The 21,605-nt window shown below is 37.3% G+C and overlaps 2 protein-coding genes across 2 annotated transcripts; both read left to right on the top strand.

Moving 5' to 3' along the window:
• Nucleotides 1–2,373: 2,373 nt before the first annotated feature.
• Nucleotides 2,374–5,646, top strand: LOC110174491 (4'-phosphopantetheine phosphatase-like). The gene is made up of 8 exons (XM_020940593.2): nt 2,374–2,464; nt 2,635–2,733; nt 2,783–2,987; nt 4,153–4,336; nt 4,433–4,525; nt 4,640–4,787; nt 5,287–5,468; nt 5,545–5,646. Exons 1-8 carry the CDS (start codon nt 2,374–2,376, stop codon nt 5,644–5,646), a joined length of 1,104 nt encoding a protein of 367 aa, XP_020796252.2.
• A 7,472-nt stretch (nt 5,647–13,118) lies between these two features.
• On the top strand, nt 13,119–20,689 carry pank4 (pantothenate kinase 4 (inactive)). Its single transcript, XM_020940687.2, has 19 exons — nt 13,119–13,246; nt 13,558–13,640; nt 13,732–13,940; nt 14,042–14,225; nt 14,325–14,417; nt 14,497–14,650; nt 15,052–15,233; nt 15,482–15,563; nt 15,638–15,738; nt 16,274–16,429; nt 16,512–16,624; nt 17,052–17,139; nt 17,263–17,414; nt 17,755–17,810; nt 17,893–17,942; nt 18,091–18,195; nt 18,267–18,367; nt 18,440–18,508; nt 18,653–20,689. The coding sequence occupies exons 1-19, from the start codon at nt 13,123–13,125 to the stop codon at nt 18,807–18,809; spliced, it is 2,259 nt and encodes a 752-aa protein (XP_020796346.2). The 5' UTR covers nt 13,119–13,122; the 3' UTR covers nt 18,810–20,689.
• The last annotated feature ends 916 nt before the right edge of the window (nt 20,690–21,605 follow it).

Genomic DNA, 21,605 nt, shown 5'->3' with positions numbered 1-21,605 from the left:
CTTACACTGAGCTCAAGACATAGTCTAAAACTTTTGTTCAGAGTCAAACATCAATACACATAAGAGACTCGTGTACTATGTTGTTTTTATGACAGTTAAACTAATCCTTTTCAAGAAATGTGGCAGTTATTGCTGCAGTATACTCACATTATTGAATCTAGCACAACTATGCAAGTATAAGCAAGCTTTAATCTCTAAAATGTGACTAATATTTTAGTGTAGAACATCATTATGGGGTCTATCTCTTCCTCCAGTATTTGATTTGGTGCTATGTGCTGTTAAGGTGAAGACACACACAAGGACTGGAAGCTGCCACAAGCAGATGCACATGAGCCAGAGTGAGGCTAGAGAGTGAGAGAGAGTGGCAGCAAAATTCTTTTATGTTTAGCCTATAGGCTAGTTGAGAGTGTAAAACAACTTTTACACATCTGCTCTCTTCCTGGGGCAAATATTACCCCTAAAAATGTGCACAAAAAACAAGATCCACTATAAAATCTTTTCAGTAACCCATCCTGTTGCACTTTATGGGCTCAGCATGAATAGCTTTGACGTTTTTTTACATAAGAAATTAGAAAGGGCTTTTGTTTTTTAGGAATGTTAACTGTGTCTTTAATTGCTTTCATAGCGACTGCCCTTGTTAGAAATCTGCAAACTTTGGTAATTATCTAAACTTCCATTCTAGATCACAGTGCAGCTTTTAATCCAGTGCCACAGGGGTAATAGGACCCAGTGTATCACATGACTCCTTCATTGCCTTGTTACAGAACTCCTGGCTCTTTAACATTTGTTTTGTGTGACTTAGGCCTACAGCAATACTCACTCGTACTTTCCAACTTGTTGCCCACCATTCTTTTTATTTTCTAATCCAGTCCCACGGTGTGTCCTTCCACTGTCTGGGTTTTAGTTAACTGGGATCAGTGCACATGATTATAGAGAGGCAGGGGTTCAAAGTCAGAAAAGGGCAGCATGTGCACAAAATGTTTTTCAGCCCTTTTCCTTCATGAATTCTGGGGCTAGTACTTGGTTCTAGCTATGCATTAAAGAGGTCTGCTACCCTTAGCGATCCTTCGCCTTCCTTTTCTGTATCCTGTATTATTATTATTTTGTTACATTCACAGTAGTAGCAGAGTCACAATAAACTTTATATCTGGGTTCGGTCAAGCGGTAATGGAGGGAAACGGGCAGATTTTTAACATTCAAATAGCTCTTATTCAGAAACTAGAGGGACTATTGAAATAAGTAAAGTATCAGAATGTAGGAAAGAGTTACACTCCAACAGGGTAAAGTTAAACCTGTGATATTCTTTCAAGGTGTTGACAAAAAATTTAAAAACTCATGTCGGTAACGGAGGGAATGAAATATGCAGCACTTTTTGGGCAATAAATTCAAACAGTGATAACAAGCGGTTCTCACTTACATATCCTTAACAAACTGGTTTGAATATTTGCTTCATAAAGTTTTCTACCATATGGTACAAGATTAGGTTGAAAAACCTCTTACTTTTTGAGTAATGAGATTTTTTATTAAGAAAGGTCATGGTAACGGAGGGAAAAGTAACGGAGGGAAAATTGTGTAAGCAAGTAGAAGGTGCAGGATTTTGCATAATTTGTCGCTTTTTTCTTCCGAATACTTTAATATTACTTCAAAATGAAAGGAAACTATTTCTATAAAATATGTCAGTCCTTCCAAGCAAATTTTTATCATTTTAAATACTTTTTTTTTTTTTTTAAATCATGTACCTTCATCAACAGTTCAAAGATGGAATAACACAAGATATGATGAAATACATCCATTTATTTACATGATTTGCAGGTCTTTGAAATTTCGGAAATAAGTTTTGCTCCATGTTGCATACATGGTCTGTTTAAAACATATGTAACTTTAGAACCAAAAATGGTACAGAAAAAAGGTCAACAGTTTCATAAACTAGAGTACATATGTATCTGTTCAATACAGTTTTATATCAGATGCATTAAGTTGAATTTTTGGCCTGGCTGTTTACTTCTGCTTTACCGGGTCCATCTAAACCTCGGACCTGTACTTCAGACGTGTAGCGAGGGACATATGATCCACCATAAATATGATGCATTTATTTTGTAAATTAACCCAGTGTTTAATTTTGTATTTAGTACACAATTTCTTGTCCTGGCAACTGGCAAGCTATTGTTGTGCAGTTTCACGGGTTGTGCATGTGGTCACTGAGTAAAATTATGTGTGTAATGAAGGTTAACAGTGAACGTTGGGTATACATTAACATAATAACACAATATAATATAACTTGACACTGCGCCTTCCTGCCCATTCCTGGGTGTGACTGGGTGATGATTGTGAATGAAAGCACGTCAATCACACAGCATGAAGCCATTTTTGACCATGGCTGAATGCACTGGAGTTGACAGCATTACTCTTCCACCTGAGATTTTTCACAATTTGGATAACACAAAGCGCTTTGCCATTGACATAGGTATCTAAATATGTATATCTTTTTTCTGATCTGTATAATGTCATTGTTAGTATGCAATTATGCTGCAGACAAAATTATTACATTTATTTTATAGTATACTATTAATATATTAAAGAATGCAAAATAGCTCTTTGTAACAAAACTTATCACAACAACAAAAATTTCCTCAGGTGGGTCCCTAACAAAGCTTGCATACTTCTCAACTTTTCAATTTAATGTGGTTAACATATGCTCATCTGACCACACCACAAAGGTAATGCCGCTTGAGACCTACCTTTTATGACTGTGTATCAATATTTGTATTCCTTGTATTCCAGGCACATGGTGATAAACTGTATCAAATAGCTGTACAGGAAAATGTCACTACAAGACTGCATTTGATCAAGTTTGAAAATGCTTACCTTGAAACATGCTTGGACTTGATCAAAGATCACTTGGTCAGTCCAGAAATGAAAGTTATAAGAGTTACAGGTGGAGGGACACACAAATTCAAGGATCTAATTGAAAAGAAACTGGGACTCAAGTGAGTATTTCAATATACAGAATAGGGGTGGCAAGGTTCACAATATTCATGGTTCAGTTCGTATTGCGGCTTAAGGTTGCGGTTTTCGGTTCAGTAAGGTTCATGTTGTAATTTTTTTCTTTTTAATCTTTAATCTCCAGAAATATACTTCAGCATATGCTATGTTAACTTAATTATCCACAATTTAGGATACAGCATTAAAAAGTTATAAAATCATAGTTAATAATGTAAATGTTCAAACTGAATTTGACTTGACTTTAAGCACATTATTATTGGACATAGGCAGCTGTTGTGCTTCAGTGAAAAAATGTTAACCTCACGTAAATACAGCCACGCGTTCAACGTAAAGGCGGCTCCATCCATAGCTGCAGCAGGACATAGACTCACAGCACTGACTCTGTGTTTGTAAATGGGAAAGCCACTTGTATCAGATCTACAGCGAAACTAACAGCTGAACAGACTTGTATTTACCTTCTGTACAGGCTGACCACGGCAAAAGCGAGGATTTCAAAAGTAAATTTCAAAGCACTAATTAACCGTCTTTCTGGACCTGGGCTCTTTCACATGACACAGAACTGCCCCAGGAGCACATTGTACTGATAGTAAACGCACAAATACAACCAAAGATTCATGTTCTGACCTGAGCAAATAGTGAGTAGTGAGGACCTAAGTGGTTTTTACAGCCCTGATTCACGTTCCATGCATTCTAAAAGTTACAAGTCCAAAAGTTGCCGTTTTTATGCTCGTGCAGAGCGAAATACGCATGCCAGGCCATTAGGACCTGGCTCCACTGCATGGCTAAACGTGGCCAGTCAAATTTGATCAACTTTCCCATTTACAAACACAGAGTCAGTTTTGCACGTGTACGTTACACACGAGGTAACAACACGGGCGCATCCTCTATCTTCGGGCGGCCCTCTTCTCTCCTACTTGCCATTTCTACACGTGACGCGCAGCACCCACCCTCCACACCTCTTCTTTTGCGCCAGAGTGAAACAGGTCACATACGGGCACGAGGCTACAATTGCACAAACCAGGAACCGTGGAAACCGTATCGAACCGTGACAAGCAAATCATACGGTTCAGTTTTTCTCATGAACCGTGCCACCCCTAATACAGAAGGTATATATTTATAGTGTAGTATTTTTTTTCCTCACTGTGACAGAATGGACATAGAGGATGAGGTGACTTGTCTTACAAAAGGCTGTAACTTTGTTTTGAGAAATATACCCCATGAAGCTTTTGTATATTCCAAACATGCTGACCCTGAGTTCAAGTTTCAGAACATTCAACCAGATATCTTCCCCTATCTTTTGGTCAACATTGGCACTGGTGGGTCCATAGTAAAGGTAATATAACAAAACTGCATTCCAATTATTTAGATTTGTAATGCAGATTGCTTGTTGGTAACTTTAACTGGCTCATTTTTTTTTTTGTTGCCAAAGGTTGAGTCAGAAGACAAATTTGAGTGTATTGGAGGAAGTTCAATATCAGGACGGACATTTTGGGGACTAGGAGCTTTGTTAACAAAAACAAAGGTATTAAGAGTACATTTATTCCTTTTGTTTTAACACTATGGCAATTTCCTGTGCTTCCTAATGGAAAATATCTCCTGTATCTTGATATTTCCTTATCCTTCAATCTTCGTTCAGAGTTTTGATGAATTGCTACAACTGGCCTCAAAGGGACAACATACAAATCTAGATTTGCAAGTAAAAGACATCTATGGTGGACCATGTGGTTCTTTCAGGGGAGATCTCATTGCAAACTGCTTTGGCAAATCTGCCACTGCTGATGAAGGTAATGGACTTACATGGCTTTTCTGCTAAATTGTATTATCATTAAAGCTTTAAGCAATAAAGGCCCATGCAATTACCTTGACAGCACAACTGCAAAAAGATTCAACTTAAAAAAAAATTCTGTAGAGATCAAAAGTGCACATAAGTGATGTGAATTTCAGTGAGAAGCATCCATGTGCAATCGACATGTCAAAGTAAATGAGAAAAATATGTGAAATGTTGTTGAATTTGTACATAAAAAACGTAAGGATCTAAAAACTTGCAGTGATATCTCAAAATAGAATGGAACAAGTCTGAGCTTAATTGAGCAAAAGGCATGGGGCCGGAGCTCTGTTGGCAAGGTAGTGGACTGGCATTGCCTAAGGCCACCACAAGGGAGGGAGGGTCTCAATGGAATATAGTGCATGCTGAGACATGGGCCACAATCATCCTTTGCGGATTTAATGCTGATGTAATATGTAATATACACTTGATTGATATTGATTTTACATTGATTTTAGAGTTTTCTAAAGAGGACATTGCCACGAGTTTACTACACATGATCAGCAGTAACACTGCGCATCTGGCCAGACTCTATGCCAAGCTCCACAACTTACCCAGAGTTTACTTTGGTGGCTTCTTCATTAGACAACATCCGGTCACTATGCATACTATCACCGATAATATCCAGTACTTCACTAAGGCAAGTCACCCTCTTTATTTTCTTCTAATGTTTTTCTGCTGTTTTCACAATAGTGTCAATTTCTTTGCTTCTCCAGGATACAGTTCAACCTTTTTTTTTAAGACATGAAGGTTATCTTGGAGCAATTGGAGCTTTTTTGAAAGGAGCTGAAAAAGACAGTAAGAAGGAAATCTACTAACACTATGCTTGTTTTTTTTTTTTTTTTACATTAAAGTAAATTAAATTTTTTTTTCTCTATGGAACCGATTCATATATACAGTATATACAATATAATACACAAAATTGTCCTTTTGTTTTGTTCATCCCTGGTGTTTGATTTACTGTGCAACATTGGTCCTCTAGCCTCTCCTTCTGTGTTTCTGTTTCTTCTTGTGACCTTCGTCTTGCCCCTGGTGTACATTTTGCTGCCTCTTCCCTTTGTAAATTAATTATTGGAAAGAGGTCAGTCATCTATTGTAATCTGATGATTAAAGTATCCTTTTGTTATTATTTAGCCTTTATCTATATCCATAATTATATCTTACCTTTAAGTTCATACTGAGCTCTGATGTTGCTCTGTTGTTTTAATTTATTGTTGTTGATCTTATTTTCTTTTATTGTGAACCACATTAAATGGAGAGTGCCTCCAAAAGTTCCCACTCTGCCCCTTGGCACCTTAGTGCACCACAGCATCACAAAACAACACAACTCAGAAGTCCACCAGTCACATACTAGAACATTATCAGTATAGCTGGTGTTAGAGGTGGCCAAATTGTTGTAAAAACAACATTGTAAATGTTGATTTGAAATGTTGATTTGTAGACATGATTTGAATTGATCTATTGCAAAATAAGAATTAAAAGAAAACCATTATGTTATTAGGTTCTTTTTTCAGACCGAGGTTTCGCTTTCATACCTGACCGTTTCGACCGCTCACTAGCGGTCTTCCTCAGAGTGGTCCCGTGATGTTGCTGTGACATGTGCAGTCAGATGATTCATACAGGTTATGGTGCTGTCTTCCTACAGGTGGTGGCAGAATGACAGCGTCATTTGCAGTCTGACCTCCTCAGGTGTGTGAGAATAAAAAAGCCCCCTTGTCCCAGTGTTTTGTTCCGTGGTCACATTTCCGTATTTCGATGTTTTGACGATGTTTGTTTTCCTCTGTTCCAGTGATGTTTGCTCAGTCCCAGTGGGTAATGTGGTTCTCTTTTTGACAGTGGTTAGAAATGGCCGATTTGAGTTGTTCCTGTTTTGCTTTGTGTTTTGTTGTTCGTGTTTCGCCAAGCCCTTGCTCTGAAAAAAGTACCTAATAACATAAATTATCAGAAGACCAAATGAAGCTGATTGGACTATTCCAGCCATTACTACTAAGTTACATGTGCACTACCTAACTTCCTATATGTCCATCGGGGGTCTGCTTATCTTGAATTTCCAGACTCTATTGCTGGTACAGGGATACATAGGGTGGAGAGAAGCTGAGCTAACAGGCAGGAGAGTAGAGCAGTCAGAAAAGGCTTGAACAGAGTTATAAATCACGGAACTCACCTATAGACCTTTTTCACAATGGCAGTATCACAATGTAGGGTAAACTTAACTTGTAGTTAATGCTTTTCTATGGCAAAACATCTGTGGAAATGTCTCGCATATTTTCCACCAGCTTCATAAATCTGCCCCATCACCAAATCTTCAACCAACAAGATCCACAAAGGACATATTCTGTCCATGAAGAATTTATCCACAACTATCAAGGTAAGAAAGACAAAAACTTAAAGGCAAACAACTAGGGATGCACCAAATATTCAGCAACCGAATATATTCAACGAATACTGCAAAAAACGCTTTATTAATTACTCACACAATTCATTTTGGCACAAAAAAGGACAATGACAATGTGGTATAAAAAGTTACACATCTTTATTTAATATTGTAGACATTTGAAAATTATTTTGTTTTACACAACTATCAAGGTAAAAAAGATGAAAACATAAAGGCTAAAAACAACTAGCATTAGTGAACTACAGTGGTCCCTCGTTTACTACTTTGCGGATTTCACCTATCGCGGCTCAGTTTTAGAACATAACTCCTGCGATAGGTGAAATCCACAAAGTAGTCAACTTTATATTTTACAATTATTATTTATATTTTAAAGTTTTGATTTTTGTCTTGGTCCGGATGTCATTGCGTTTGATGACAAAAGAAGAATCCTTAAATTTTAGTGGAATTTGGTCAGAATAACACAATAAACTACTCATATACAATTTAACTTAGTTTTAAATGTTTTACAAACTGGAGTTTTGATTTTTCTTTGATTTTGCAGTGGCCTGTTACACCTGGTCAGTTGAATGGTTTGTTTGTGTAGGGCATGCTCTCGTTCCTCAGCGCTCCTCTCATCGGGGAGCTGTCTGACGTTTAGGGCCGAAAGTCTTTTGTGCTGCTAACGGTGTTTTTCACCTGTGCACCCATCCCACTCGTGAAGATCAACCTCTGGTAAGTGTCGAGAGAAAGTTGTATGTTTTTTTGCCTTCTTTTTGTCTTATCTTTTTTTTTTGGTCTTGGACAAGGCTGATTTAAAGTTTTTGTTTTTTGTTTTTGGTGGTTGTTTTTTATAACAAACCTAAAATATATGTAAATATGATATGTTATATTTATTGATATTTACCATTGTAAATAATAGATTTATTATTTTTTTTATGCCAAAGATGTATGAAATCTTTTGTCTCTTTTTTGAACACATCTTGTTGCATGAATCAAGGCATAACTATCGTTTCACCTCTAACCTGTGTTACAGCCTTAAAACCAACATTATGCAAAGCTGCACTCAAATACTACAACTGAGGAGGAGGTCTGTGATGAAGACCGCCAAACAAATGGTCCACTCCCTTAAGCAAACGTTTATGATGTCTTCTGCCACAGGAGGTCAACAAACACGACTGACTGCTCACCAACTGCAGACAATTTCAGAACAGAAAAATTATGGATGAAAATAAGTGTAGAATATCAGTACCTTTTTCTATCATAACACTATTTCAGAACATTCTATTTGTTTCTCATTATTGTATATAAATGTTATAACTTTTTAAGACTGCCTTGCACAACTTTCTCTTCACTGCCTACTCGCTGCCACAATGCCACTATCTCCATGGAGACAAGCTAGAGGTTATGGAGACAAGTTACAGTTCCTAAATCCAGATATGAACATTAATAACAGACAAACTGGGAGCCATTTTCCCAAAGGTCACTCTCACTAGCTTTAGCAGCTTGTTTGATTGCCAGCATTTCACCCCAAGCTAAACAGATGGTGGAGGCAAGTTTTACAAGTACAAAGTTTATTTTTCATGCAAGATAGAGAAGCTTAATGCCATATTGCAGAACATTTCAGGGAAAGCAATAAACTCTTCATAGTGAAAGTCTCTCCATGGCCGAGCACCAAAGTACATCTGTGACATGTTAGTGTCATATGAACATCTCACACTCTGAGGACCTCAGGGACCGGCCTCCTGCTGGTGCCCAGAGTCAGAACTAAACAAGGGGAGTCAGCGTTTCAGGTTCATGCAGCTAAAACCTGGAACAGTCTTCCTGAACATGTGAGACAGACTCTTCTGTGACGCTGTTTAAATCCAGACTCAAAACATTTCTGTTTAACTGTGCATATAACTGAAAGGTTTTCATTCCGCACTCTTCTCTCCAATTTATGTCTCTCTTTTTTAATTTTAATCTTCATGATTATTTATGTTTTCATTTGTTTTTTATTATGATTTTAATGTATTTCTTATTCTGTAAAGCACTTTGAATTACTTTGTGTACGAATTGTGCTATACAAATAAACTTGCCTTGCCTTGCCTTGAATGACAAGCATCTGACAACCCTTTTTCAGAAAAGGTTACCTACTACATCTTTAAATTTAAATGTCCTTTTCCCTCTTGGTGGTACTTTGCTGTCCTCTCCATGTCTGGTGTATTCACAGTCACTTTCGCTGTCATTTTGGCCTATGTGGCCGACATCACACAGGAGTACAAGCGAAGCACAGCATATGGGCTGGTGAGTCAGACTTTTCAAATGTCACAATTTGTGAAATACAGTATCTAGGTTTGTGATTTATGTTGTATTAATCTGTTCAGGATTCAGGGTTAGCAGTTTGTATGCAGAATAAGACTTAGTTTAGTTTAGTTGTTTGTGGAGTTAATTATTGTTTTATTTAATTTGAAGAGGCCATCATTGCTTACTGACTGTTGCTATATAGTTAGTTTAGGTGCACAGGTATTGTCCTGAGGGAAATAGTTGTTCATCCAAAACTCAGCATCTGTCATGAAGAAGAGCCCTCCCTATCCTGTTAAGAATGTGTTTCTAAATGTGACTAATAATGTTTTAACTTATTATAATGATGTTAAATATGTGATGATGATGATGATAATGATGTTTGCTTAATGCTGGTCAGGTAGGGCTACCATACCAAAACTACTTATTTCAATGTGACTGACGTGCCAGGCTAAATAGTGTAAAACAGGGCTCTCAAACTCAACTGAAGCAGGGGCCAAAGCAAAACTATATCATAGCAATACCGGTACTTATATTTTTTGACGCAATAAGTTAAGCAAAATTAAAACTTATACCAAGACCAAACTGGGTTAAAGGAGTACACCTTATGGAAATTGTGATTAAAATCGACCATTTTTGCATCTACTTTCAAAACTCTCATTTCTTTTCATATGGAGAACTTTGTATTGTATTTTTATTTTTGTCATTATTGATTCTTTGCAATATCAATATCTTTAAGATATATTGTTCAGCCCTACCTCTCTCTCATTATATTTGATTCAGGCAATAAATCACAGTTTAGAGGGGGAAAAAACAAACCTTCACATTGCCATTTTAATTGTTTGCTTTCTTTTATCATGTATAATATTATTTTTTTGTACATTCACTTTACATATTTCTGCATAAATAACAAGCCACCGCAGCAGGCTATGTGGCTGGCTTGTGAATTAAACAATGGGGAAAAAAAATCAAAACATGAATAAGTACTAAATAAAGGCCAAAGCACACATTTACATTTTTTAAAAATTATTATTAATGTTTATAAAGGGTAATGGTTGGAGGTGCTTAGCGCTCTTGACACCTGGGCCCCCCTCCTCTGCTCCTCCTCCACTACTATGCTTTTGGGCAGCTGGATCACTGTGACCTTTGACATTCACAGTGAAACTTCGGGAAATGCAGCTCCTCTCATGCTGTGAAGGGTTCAGAAGATGGCCTCCTGCACCTTCTTGGACAGTTTCTCAACCTCATTACAAGTGGTTTGAGTCTCCACTGTAGGTTCTTAAAGTTATTCTTTGAAATTCTCATAGGCTTTCCTGGTGATGGTCAGCTCATGTTTGAGCTGCACATGGTCTGGCACTGTATTGTTATACAAATACCTTATCTCGTGTGCACACTAATTTGGTTTTCCAGCTCTTTCTCTTTTTTCAGGAGGTTAGCTTTGAGCTTTTTCAGTCTTTTTTCGTTCATCTGTTCTGTGAATCTTTTGGAGTTGGCAAACTCTTGTTTTAGTTGCACATTTTCCTATATTTTTAAATTATACAGGTACCAGATCTCCTTATGTGTGTTCTTGTAGTTGCTTTTCCTTCTTCTCAAGCGTATCAGTGAGTCTTTGCAACTCATAGTCTTTTTCGTTTGTTTTTTCCCTTACTTTTTTTTGAGTTGGCAAGCTCTTGTTTTAGTTGCACATGTTCCTGTACTTTCGAATTATACAGGTATCGGATGTCCTTATGTGCAATAAATAATTGGAATTATTTGTCCTTCTTCTGAAGAGCATTAGTGAACTCTAAGGCCTTTTCTTTGGCTATCTTCTGCTCCTTCTTAAGTTTGCAGTCCAAAAGAAAGTTTCTTTGGACCTGGTTGGCAAGTTTGGCCCTTGTCCGCTCCAACTCTTCGCGCAATGCACTGACCAGGGCACTGTCCTCCAGGGGTGTTATAGAGGGAGTTATAAAATCAGTTATATAATTTTTATAGGGTACAATTAATCAGAATTATTATAATAATATGTTATAATCCTACTATATTAGGATACTATATTGAGCTCAGGCTCTAGGCTTGTGTGTCAGTATCTGCTGCTCCTATTCCTCCTGTACCACTGTCAGTGCGCATGTCTTCTGCAGAGCCGCTGTTCTGTCTGGTATGTCAGTCGATCACACCAATACTTCTGTATCACTGAAAATAATAGTAATCTAGTAGTACTAGTAATCGAGCAGCAGAAAGAAAGTTTGGAACCTTCAGGGTATTCAGTGAAGGCTCAAGAAAAATATTGAATGAATTTTTGTACTACTAATATATTTTTTCTATATTTTTTATTCAGTGAGTAATAAACTCTACACTAGTAATAATTTCTAGATGACTGTTATAAACGAGGACTAATATTTCTTGGGAAACAAAGAGTTAATATAATGGAATGAAAATGGGCCAATCACAATTTTTCTTCCAATGGTATTTGGGTAAATCAGTGACTACCTGTCAGGGAATTTACTCAAAGACTCAATCAGTGAAGAACAAGCCAGAGACGACACAGTGGTTCGTTTTACTTGCGCAAGGAGTGCGAGAGCTACCTGCCTCAACCTAACACTGGAGCTCTCGTCCTCCCCACAGCTCTTTTATTGTTAAGCATCACACAATGGCCTTGACAAGTTACACGGTATGTTTTTCAGTTGTTATCTATGACTAACAGACTACAGCTGACACTGCACCCGCACTTACACACTCAATTTCATACCATGGTTCGTTCCTTCTTAGCCTCTTCGGGTCCTGTGTCACCCTAAATGCGTTAACAGTCATTAGCTGATTTTCTATAGTGTTAGCCCAAAATGAGTCAGCTGGTGCATCAGCAAAATCAGCTCATGTTTTTATGGTTACATACAGTTTGAACAAGACACAAAGCAATTTTGATAATCTTATAATGTACAATGCTCATAACACAAAAATTCTATAACACTACCCCTGCAGGCACTGAACTAAAGAAACACCTGCAGGACCTTCGGTGCATGGATCTATTAAAGGTTTCACTTTAGTAGCTGGAGAGAAAGGAAATTGAGCGGAGGCACTAGATGGCGCCAGCCTGGCTACTATTATGCGGCGACTTGGGGATTTGGGTGTCGGTTTACTTGAGTCGTATTTTAGTTGAATACTCAACGTGATTTTGACTCCACCACATTTGAAAGTGGAATATATTTCTACATCACTAAATGAATGAATGAATGAATGTATAAATAAATAAATAAATAAATAAACGACCTAAATCTTTTGGACGTTTGGAAACAAAAGAAGGATCAAGTGACAAACTGCTTCTAAAACACTGAAATGGTAACATCCACCCCGAGCAATCCACAGCGGCTGCAGCAAAGACATTAGTCAGAGGAACAGCGCCCTCTGGATGTTTTGGTAGACGCTGCAGACAAGGAAGTCAAAACAGCCCCGAAACATAAATAATAAATTAAAAGTTAAATGAACTCACTTTTAGCCCTGATGCTGAGTTCTCGCACACACAGACTAGATATATAAATATTAAAGCTTATTGTGTAACATGTCCTTATGGTTTATGGACACGCTCATCTGACTGTGCGTGGACGATGATTGGTCCGTCAGGGGAACGACGTCACGATGTGCACGTAGCGTCAAGCCGTTGTCGACCATGGCGGAATGTGGTCGAGTTGACAGCAGCACAAGTAGTCACACCATGGATAAAAGCATTACTCTTCCTCCAGATGAGATTTTTCGCAATTTGGAAAACGCAAAACGGTTCGCTATTGACATAGGTATCTAAGTATGTCTATCTTTTCGCGTATGTCGACATTAAGCAGCTAATATCCTTGTTAATATGCAACTATGCTGCAGCCAAAATGACAACAACATGGGACTTTAGAGTTAAGCTAAAGTTCATTGTAGTATTTTTATCCTTTATACTAGTATGTTAAAGGTATAACTGTTTGACAGTAGGCTGTGTTTCACATTGATTCAAAAATTTAAGATAACTCAGAATATAAAGTAACATATTTATAACGTAGCTACAATTAAAATACTATACTACAAAATACTATCCACACATCATTTAGTTTGTTTTTGTTAGGTGGGTCTCTAACAAAGCTCGCGTACTACTCAACTGTTCAACATAAAGTGGCCAAAGTACGCTCGTTTGACCACACCGCAAGGGTAATGTAATGTCAAGACATTTTTAAGACTGTAAAACAGTGGGGAATCTGACTGGCTGATCTGATTTGTATTGTTTTCCGTTTTTTCTCAGGAAGCACATGGTGATAAGCTGTATGAAATAGCTGTACAGGAAGAAGTCACTGCAAGACTGCATTTTATCAAGTTTGAAAATGCTTACATTGAGACATGCTTGGACTTTATCAAAGATCACTTGGTCAATACAGAAACCAAAGTGATAAAAGCTACAGGTGGAGGGGCACACAAGTTCAAAGATTTAATTGAGAAGAAACTGGGACTCAAGTAAGAACATTTTTTATATGCTGAACGTTTATACACTACTTGAGTATTAATTTCTCTCCTATCTATCTAACTCAAAAGTAATTTTTGGCCTCTTGTGGTAGAGTGGACAAAGAAGATGAGATGACTTGTCTTATAAAAGGCTGTAACTTTGTTCTAAGAAATATACCCCATGAAGCTTTTGTATACGCCAAGCATGCTGACTCAGAGTTCAGGTTTCAGAACACGCAACCAGATATCTTCCCCTATCTTTTGGTCAACATTGGCTCTGGTGTGTCCATAGTAAAGGTAATATAACAAAACAGCATTCTGATTATTTTGGTTTATAATGGAAAATGCTTGTTGGTAACTTCACTTGGCTCTTTTTTTTTTTTTTTTTTTTTGAAGGTTGAGTCAGAAGACAAATTTGAGCGAATTGGAGGAAGTTCAATAGGTGGAGGGACATTCTGGGGATTAGGAGCATTGTTAACCAAAACAAAGGTATTTCCTAGAGTGTTCATTTGTTCTTTCCATTTTCATCCTATGATATTTCCTTATGCACCCTCCAATTTTCTTGCAGAGGTTTGACGAATTGCTACAACTGGCCTCAAAGGGACAACATACAAATGTAGATATGCTAGTTAAAGACATTTACGGTGGATCATATGGTTCGTTGGGGTTAACAGGAGACCTTATTGCAAGCAGCTTTGGCAAGTCTGCCACAGCGAATAAAGGTGAAACATTTTCATGAATTCTGATACTAACGGAAAAGTTTGATGCAGGTTTTGATTATAATAATTGAAACACAGACAATAGAATATAATTTTCCACATGAAATAATAGTAGTTATTTAGGAAATGTGTGGTGTTTTTGTACCAATACTTCAAATTAATAGTCTATACCAGTTTTACTATTAGCATCTGGGAATAGACAGTAGACAACCCTAATATGCAGAGATAGAAAGAATGTTGGTGTATAGGTTTAGTGGTGCTATTAGTCAAATGCAGAGGACAAATTTTCCTGTGGGGACAATAAAGTATACCTTAGCCTTAGTCAGTAATATACGTTATGAGGCTTACATTTTCAAGTAATTACAAGTAATTATATTCTTTTGTTGGTAACATTTTGATTTTAGAGTTTTCTAAAGAGGACATGGCCAAGAGTTTACTACATATGATCAGCAATGACATTGGGCAGCTGGCCTGTCTCTATGCCAAGCTCCACAACTTATCCAGAGTTTACTTTGGTGGCTTCTTCATCAGAGGACACCCAGTGACTATGCACACTATCACCTATAGTATCAACTACTTCACCAAGGCAAGCCTCCCTCTTTATTTTTCTGTATATTAAATTAGGCTTGTCACAACACTATATTGACTTAAATTTCAATATATGATAGCTGAAACAATATTTTTTGGGTGGGACATTTTTGGTTGAATCTTTGTAGTCTTTGTAGATTTAAGAGAGTTGAATAAGTAACTTTGATTGTAGAAGTACTAATGTTTCACTCCAGTTATTTATTGCAGTTCATGTTGTGAGGATTTTCCATTTCTTTGCCTCTCCAGGGTGAAGTTCAGGCCCTTTTTCTAAGACATGAAGGTTACCTTGGAGCAATAGGAGCATTTTTGAAAGGAGCTGAGGAAGACAGTAAGGAAAACGTTCCATTTTACATGCAATGTTGATGCAAATTAAATCTAATGAATTATTCCTGTATTTATTAGATCCAAATCAGTATAGCTGGGGTGAAAATTATGCTGGCAGCTCGGGGCTCATGAGTGTTTCACCTGACATGAATCCGATGCAGCGAGCGAGGAGTGGAACGGTGAGGCTACATATAGTTGCAACCTTTTTTTATTTCCATTTTTTTCTCCTTCTTACATTGTCATCACAGCATCTTGAAATTAAACTACAAACAAATCATCATAATCTTTCTTTTTATTCTCTCTCTTATACTGTCTTCTAAATATTTATCCAGTTTCCCGTAAGTACGTCTGAATGCTCTGTGAACTGATTTGCTTAAATATTTAAGGTAGCATCACTGCAACACGCAACAAATGTGCTTTATGTAACACCACTAATAATGTTCATTGAGTTATAATTAGCAGCTGCTTTACTAATATCTGTGAAAAGTAAATAGAACTGTTTGTTTACCTAATGAGCACATCTGATCAGTGTGAACACTAGCATTTATTCTAATAACCCCTTTGTACTTTTTAAACTTATATTTTTGAGTGGTTTTGTATATAAAAATGTGTTTATAGTAACTATAGTAGATTGCATCCAAGATAGTGTGATATGATATTGCCAGTGTTTTTTATGTGCTTACATTACATGATTTTATTTATTTACTTTTTTAGTTTGACATGTTGGAGATGGATCGACTGGAGAGACAGTTGGTCAAACTGCCTTTGCTGCAGGATCCCTCCTCGTACATCCCAGACACAGTAGATCTCACTGAGGACGCACTGGCACGGGAATACTGGCTCTATTGCTTTGAAGACGCCCTTGATGGGGTATGGCGCATTCATATTTTTACAGTTACAATGATTTCCACTTAATTTATTTATTTCACATTTCGTTCTTTCCCTTGAGTAGGTCGTAAAAAGAGCAGTGGCGAGTCAGCCCGATATGCCTGAGGCCCAGGAGAGAGCAGAGAAATTTCGACAAAAATACAGACACAAACTTCAGACTCTTCGACATCAACCGTTGTAAGGATCTCTGCTTTTATGAACCATTCATTAAGCTGTCATTAAGCTGTAACTTTCCTTTTAACACTAGAATTGTCTTTGTTAAACTGCAGTAGAGCTCTCTTACTGTTTCCTTAACCTGTCTTTGTGTACCATGTTTTCTATATTAGTGAAAGTGTAATTTGACACCAAGATGCTTCTTGCATTATTTTGGCCTCATAAATTATAAATTCAATTTTGACAATTTAAAATGTGATAAATTTGATCAAATCAACCAACTTACTTGGGAAACTTTAATTGTACTGATGATATAGACACAGTAGAGTGTAAGAAGACCTCAGGGCTATATTGACCAAGGCTGTACCAGTCTACTCCCTAAGTGTCTACTGGCCCCACTTGTTTGTATTCATGTATTTCTGTCTAATATAGATGCTTCTCTCTCGCCTAGTGCTTATGGATCCCTCACTGTCAGAAGTCTGTTAGACACAAGGGAACACTGTTTAAACGAGTTCAACTTTCCTGATCCCTACTCTAAGGTCTGACATCTGTCCACTCTTTTCTTTTAGTACTTCTGTATTTGTGTTAGTTTCACGCTCCTTATCTTTTCAAAGTTATTTTGTACATGTTGTACATAAAATCATTTCTGTTATTTTGTTCAGATTAAGCAGAGAGAGAATGATGTTGCTCTCAAGTATTACCTGAAGGCAGTGAAGTCTCTGGATCAGTTGGAGTGGGAAGAACGGCAGTTTGCTCTGGTCAGGGGAGTCCTGGCTGGAAATGTGTTTGACTGGGGTGCCAAAGCTGTGTCCGAGTATGTGAAGCTTTTTATGCATTAACCAATTCCTCAGTGGCCTCTTGAACCCTTTGTTGATTTTATATGACCCTAATCAGATTTGGGAGGAAAAATATGATATCATAGGTATTTTAGAGATATCCAAAATTAGGATATCAACTAAATGGTCTGTAGTTAAAATATTAAAATTACAAATCACAAATAGGAACAACCACAACCAAGACATTTATACACACAGAGGATGTGTGCCAATATCTGTGCAGATTTGATGAGGGCAAAATTGTAGATGTCCCATTAATCATTTATTACACTTAACCATCAACTAACCTTGTTACTACATTTGCACTTTGTTTTGTAGTGTTCTTGAATCCGATCCTGAATTTGGCTTTGAGGAAGCTAAACGACAGCTTGAAGGTCTGTGTTTTACTCATTCAATTTTTTTTTCTTCTTTATTTTTACTTGCTGTTTCTCACTCGAAGTTTTGCTTGTTCTTCAGAGCGGCCATGGCTTGTTGATTGCTATGACCAGTGGTTCAAGAGACTAAAGGTCTGTCACAGCCTACTGGCCAGTGGCCACACAATTGTGTACTGTCATGATTAGTATAAACAGAAAATAACTTTGAAAATTACTTTTCATACAAAGTGAATTTCTTGACTCCCATTTAATGCAATCAAATCACGTTCTTCTCTTGCAGGGTCCTCCTCATAGATGTGCCTTATTTTTTGTAGATAATAGTGGAGTTGACATCATTCTTGGTGTCATTCCTTTTGTCCGAGAGCTTCTGTCTCGAGGAACAGAGGTATACACTTATGTTACCAGCATTAAAGGATGCATTTAAACATACTAAACCTAAATGTTTAATGCCTACAGGTTGTTCTGGCTAGTAACTCTGGCCCTGCTTTAAATGATGTAACAAACAGTGAACTACAAATTCTTACTGAAAGAATTGCTGCCATGGATCCAGTGATACAGTGAGTGTATTTGTCTTTGCCTTTGTAATTTCAAATGTTTTGAAAGTGTTAAATTTTTGTTGTCATGAGCAGAAATGGGCTGAAAGACGAGAGGTTGATGTTGGTCCAAAGTGGTTCCAGTTCACCCTGCTTAGATTTAAGGTTAGATTTACACACATATTGAAATCTATTCACTCTCTTGTGATAACCCCCCACACGATTCTCAAATAGGCATAGCAGATGTGCATTGCTCAATAACACAAATGGCAGATTTGTGGATGAACTATTTTGTCTCTTCTCTCCCAGCCGCTTGGACAAAGTGCTGGCCACAGTGGTGCGGGAGCGTAAGACAGATTTGGTGATTATTGAGGGCATGGGCCGAGCCATCCACACTAACTATTACGCAATGCTGAGCTGCGAAGAGTCTCAAAATGGCCGTCATCAAGAACTCGTGGCTTGCTGACCGCCTCGGAGGAAAACTGTTCAGTGTTGTCTTCAAATATGAGGTACCAGCAGGAAAATTGAGCCATGACTGTTCAGGTGCCTCACCTTTATGAACTTGAAAAAAAAAAACTAAGCTATGAAATGGACTATAGATCTGAATGTATTGATTATGATTGTCATATACTGCCGGTGGTTGAGGTTTAGCTTTTACAAATCTTGAATCATTTGAATTAATTAAAATTACAACTTTTAATTATTTTTTTTTACATTTTCATCAAATTTTTCATTATTTACTTTGCGTTAAATGCCCCTTGCAAACTTCAAAGATTAATTGAGAAAGCATTTTCTTGAGGTTGTGACTACCTTGTTCTTCAGTGGATCACCTGTGCAGTGGTTATGTACCATTGCAATGGCAGACTTTTTTGATATCTCCATTTTTCAGACTTGGGACTGGCACAAAGAATAGTTTCACTTGTAATCTTCTGTGCCTCAGAAAATGGTAACTCTGAATGCTTTTTGTTTTTTAAATAATAGACAAGCTACCAATGCACAACACTGTCCGCCCACAATGGGGAATAGTAAGTATATTTAGGCTGGAGATTGTTTGTGCGCTTTTGTTCGAGTGAATGAGACATGGTGAGGTAATTATAGCTTTTAGTAGTAGCACTTTCTCAGAGTGGATTTAATGTGCCTTGAGACTGGTGTAAAAGCATCAGTCAAATACTAGGATTACATTAAATACTAAGACACTTGATTGAAAGCAGCTGAGCACCATAGACAAGAAAAAAAGTATCATTTTTTAAGATGCAAACATTGTCACTGTCACTTATGTAGCTCTTAACTTAAAGTGGCTTTCAGGGAAATGTTTGTCATTCGATATGAGTACATAGAACCAAGAGTGAGGAGTTTTTTTCCCACTAGATGGCAGTATTTCACTGTAACAAATTGGCTCACAGCAATAATCAAGGCTAGTGTGAAAATTGAGTTAAGTTGTTCAGATCAAGGTGAATGAGAACATATGTCTTTTTAAAAATATATTGTGGTGTACATGTGTATTTGTTATGATGAACAAGACAAATGATCAAACTTTACACAAAAATGTCATTAATTGTTGTGAGCCTTGTAAACCAAAAGGCCGCTTTGTTAATAGACATAAGTGAAAACAATCTGTTGCTCACAAAGTCCATTTACTGGTGTGTACAAGTGCAGGCTACATATTCCATCCATCTGAGAATCTCAAATGTAGGCAATAATGTTAACGTAATGGTGACCTATAGATGCAATCAGCTCAAGTACTCTATGTGACTAGATGACTAGTTCCTTTCATTCTTAAAAAGACAATGACAAAGCAACACAATAAACATGATTGATTAACATTTATTAACATCATGATATTGAAAAGATTACCCAAAATTACAGCTGCTTCATTCCAGATGTACATCAATAAATGATTGCACATCAATGTAGATTTTCACCTACATTGCAATAGTAATAAAAAAACAATATACAAACAAGTATAAATCATTTAGATTTTATTTCCAGAAATGTATCTGCCTCCAAGTTTAGAGAGCCATACAATATTGATACATTGATTAGCCATTGCTTATGACAGATATCCGTCCTGGTTTGACCTTTATTACTCTGTCTGGCTAGCTAGTATAGATAATTTGAAAGATTTAATTTTAACTTCAGTCAAATGACTAGACAATGATATTTTCACAATAGTGCAACCTATTACTGTGCACCTGTTTCTGAATTCATACAATGCAATATGGTGTATGATGTCTGTAGAAGCCTTGTGAAATACAAGTTTGTATATGTATGTATAGAATAATTTCAGTTGAAGCACAATTTTGTGTTTGTCTGACAATCAGTTTTAATTAAACCCTTTTATTTCCATCTGTGTCTTCTTGTTCCACGTGGGTAAGCTTAACTGCATGAGGCCGTGTTAGTAAAGTACATGGAGCTGTGAGTTGGCCCATATTTAAACGTTCTTCCTCTGGCGGTATAATAGCTCGACACCCTGGTATGTGCTGCTTGATGCCTGCTGAGAAGCTGTGAGCTCATAATGTATGAGAAGGCGTAGCAGGGGGTCCCGCTGCTTTGCCTCCACTCAGTTCTCAGATTGCCAAAATACTCTGCCAGGAAACCCTCAGATAGTAGGATGTTGTTTAATGTGTGGATTGTTTCATTCACTTAAGATCCTGTATTTTGTTGCCTGTGTCCTTGTATAACCATTACATGTCTATGTAATGATTCTAAATACTCTAAATTCATATTTTCTAAACTACACTGGACGAAAGACCTGCTTGTGTTCTCGTAGATGTGACTGCTTTGCCTGGAATTGTTTCACAGTATGACATTAAGCCTGTCTATCTCAGCCTGACCACCAGCCAAAGTTATAGGTCAACTCTGTGTTGAAATGACCCCACTCACAATAAGAATACTTGTTTTCCAACTATTTTTGAGCCATAAAAACCCAGGTAATTCCAGGTAATTATAAAGACCGATAAGTTTAATGTCATAGTGTGGGACATTCCAAGCAAATCCACAACACCCACCCACAGTCCCTAACAAGAAGATGAAGGTGGCAGAATAGCACTGTAAACCAAATTGCCCTTTGTGTGAACTATTTAAAACAAAGTTAGACTCTGAATAGGGCCCACTTGTGCAGCTGCAATGGCCCACACCATCTGTTGCTTTCTCTGTTTTTCAATAAATTTCTAATTAAATTCAAGGCTCATAGCACAGTTATACAGAGGCCCCAAGAAAACAGTGCAGCATTGACTCCGACTGTTTGCTCTCTAATTATATT

The sequence above is a fragment of the Boleophthalmus pectinirostris genome, unplaced genomic scaffold (assembly GCF_026225935.1).
Source record: "Boleophthalmus pectinirostris isolate CB_2022bp ecotype Guang Dong unplaced genomic scaffold, ASM2622593v1 HiC_scaffold_3, whole genome shotgun sequence".
Classification (NCBI taxonomy): Eukaryota; Metazoa; Chordata; class Actinopteri; order Gobiiformes; family Gobiidae; genus Boleophthalmus; species Boleophthalmus pectinirostris.
Note: the sequence above shows the minus strand (reverse complement) of the source record. Positions and strands in the feature narration are given on the sequence as shown.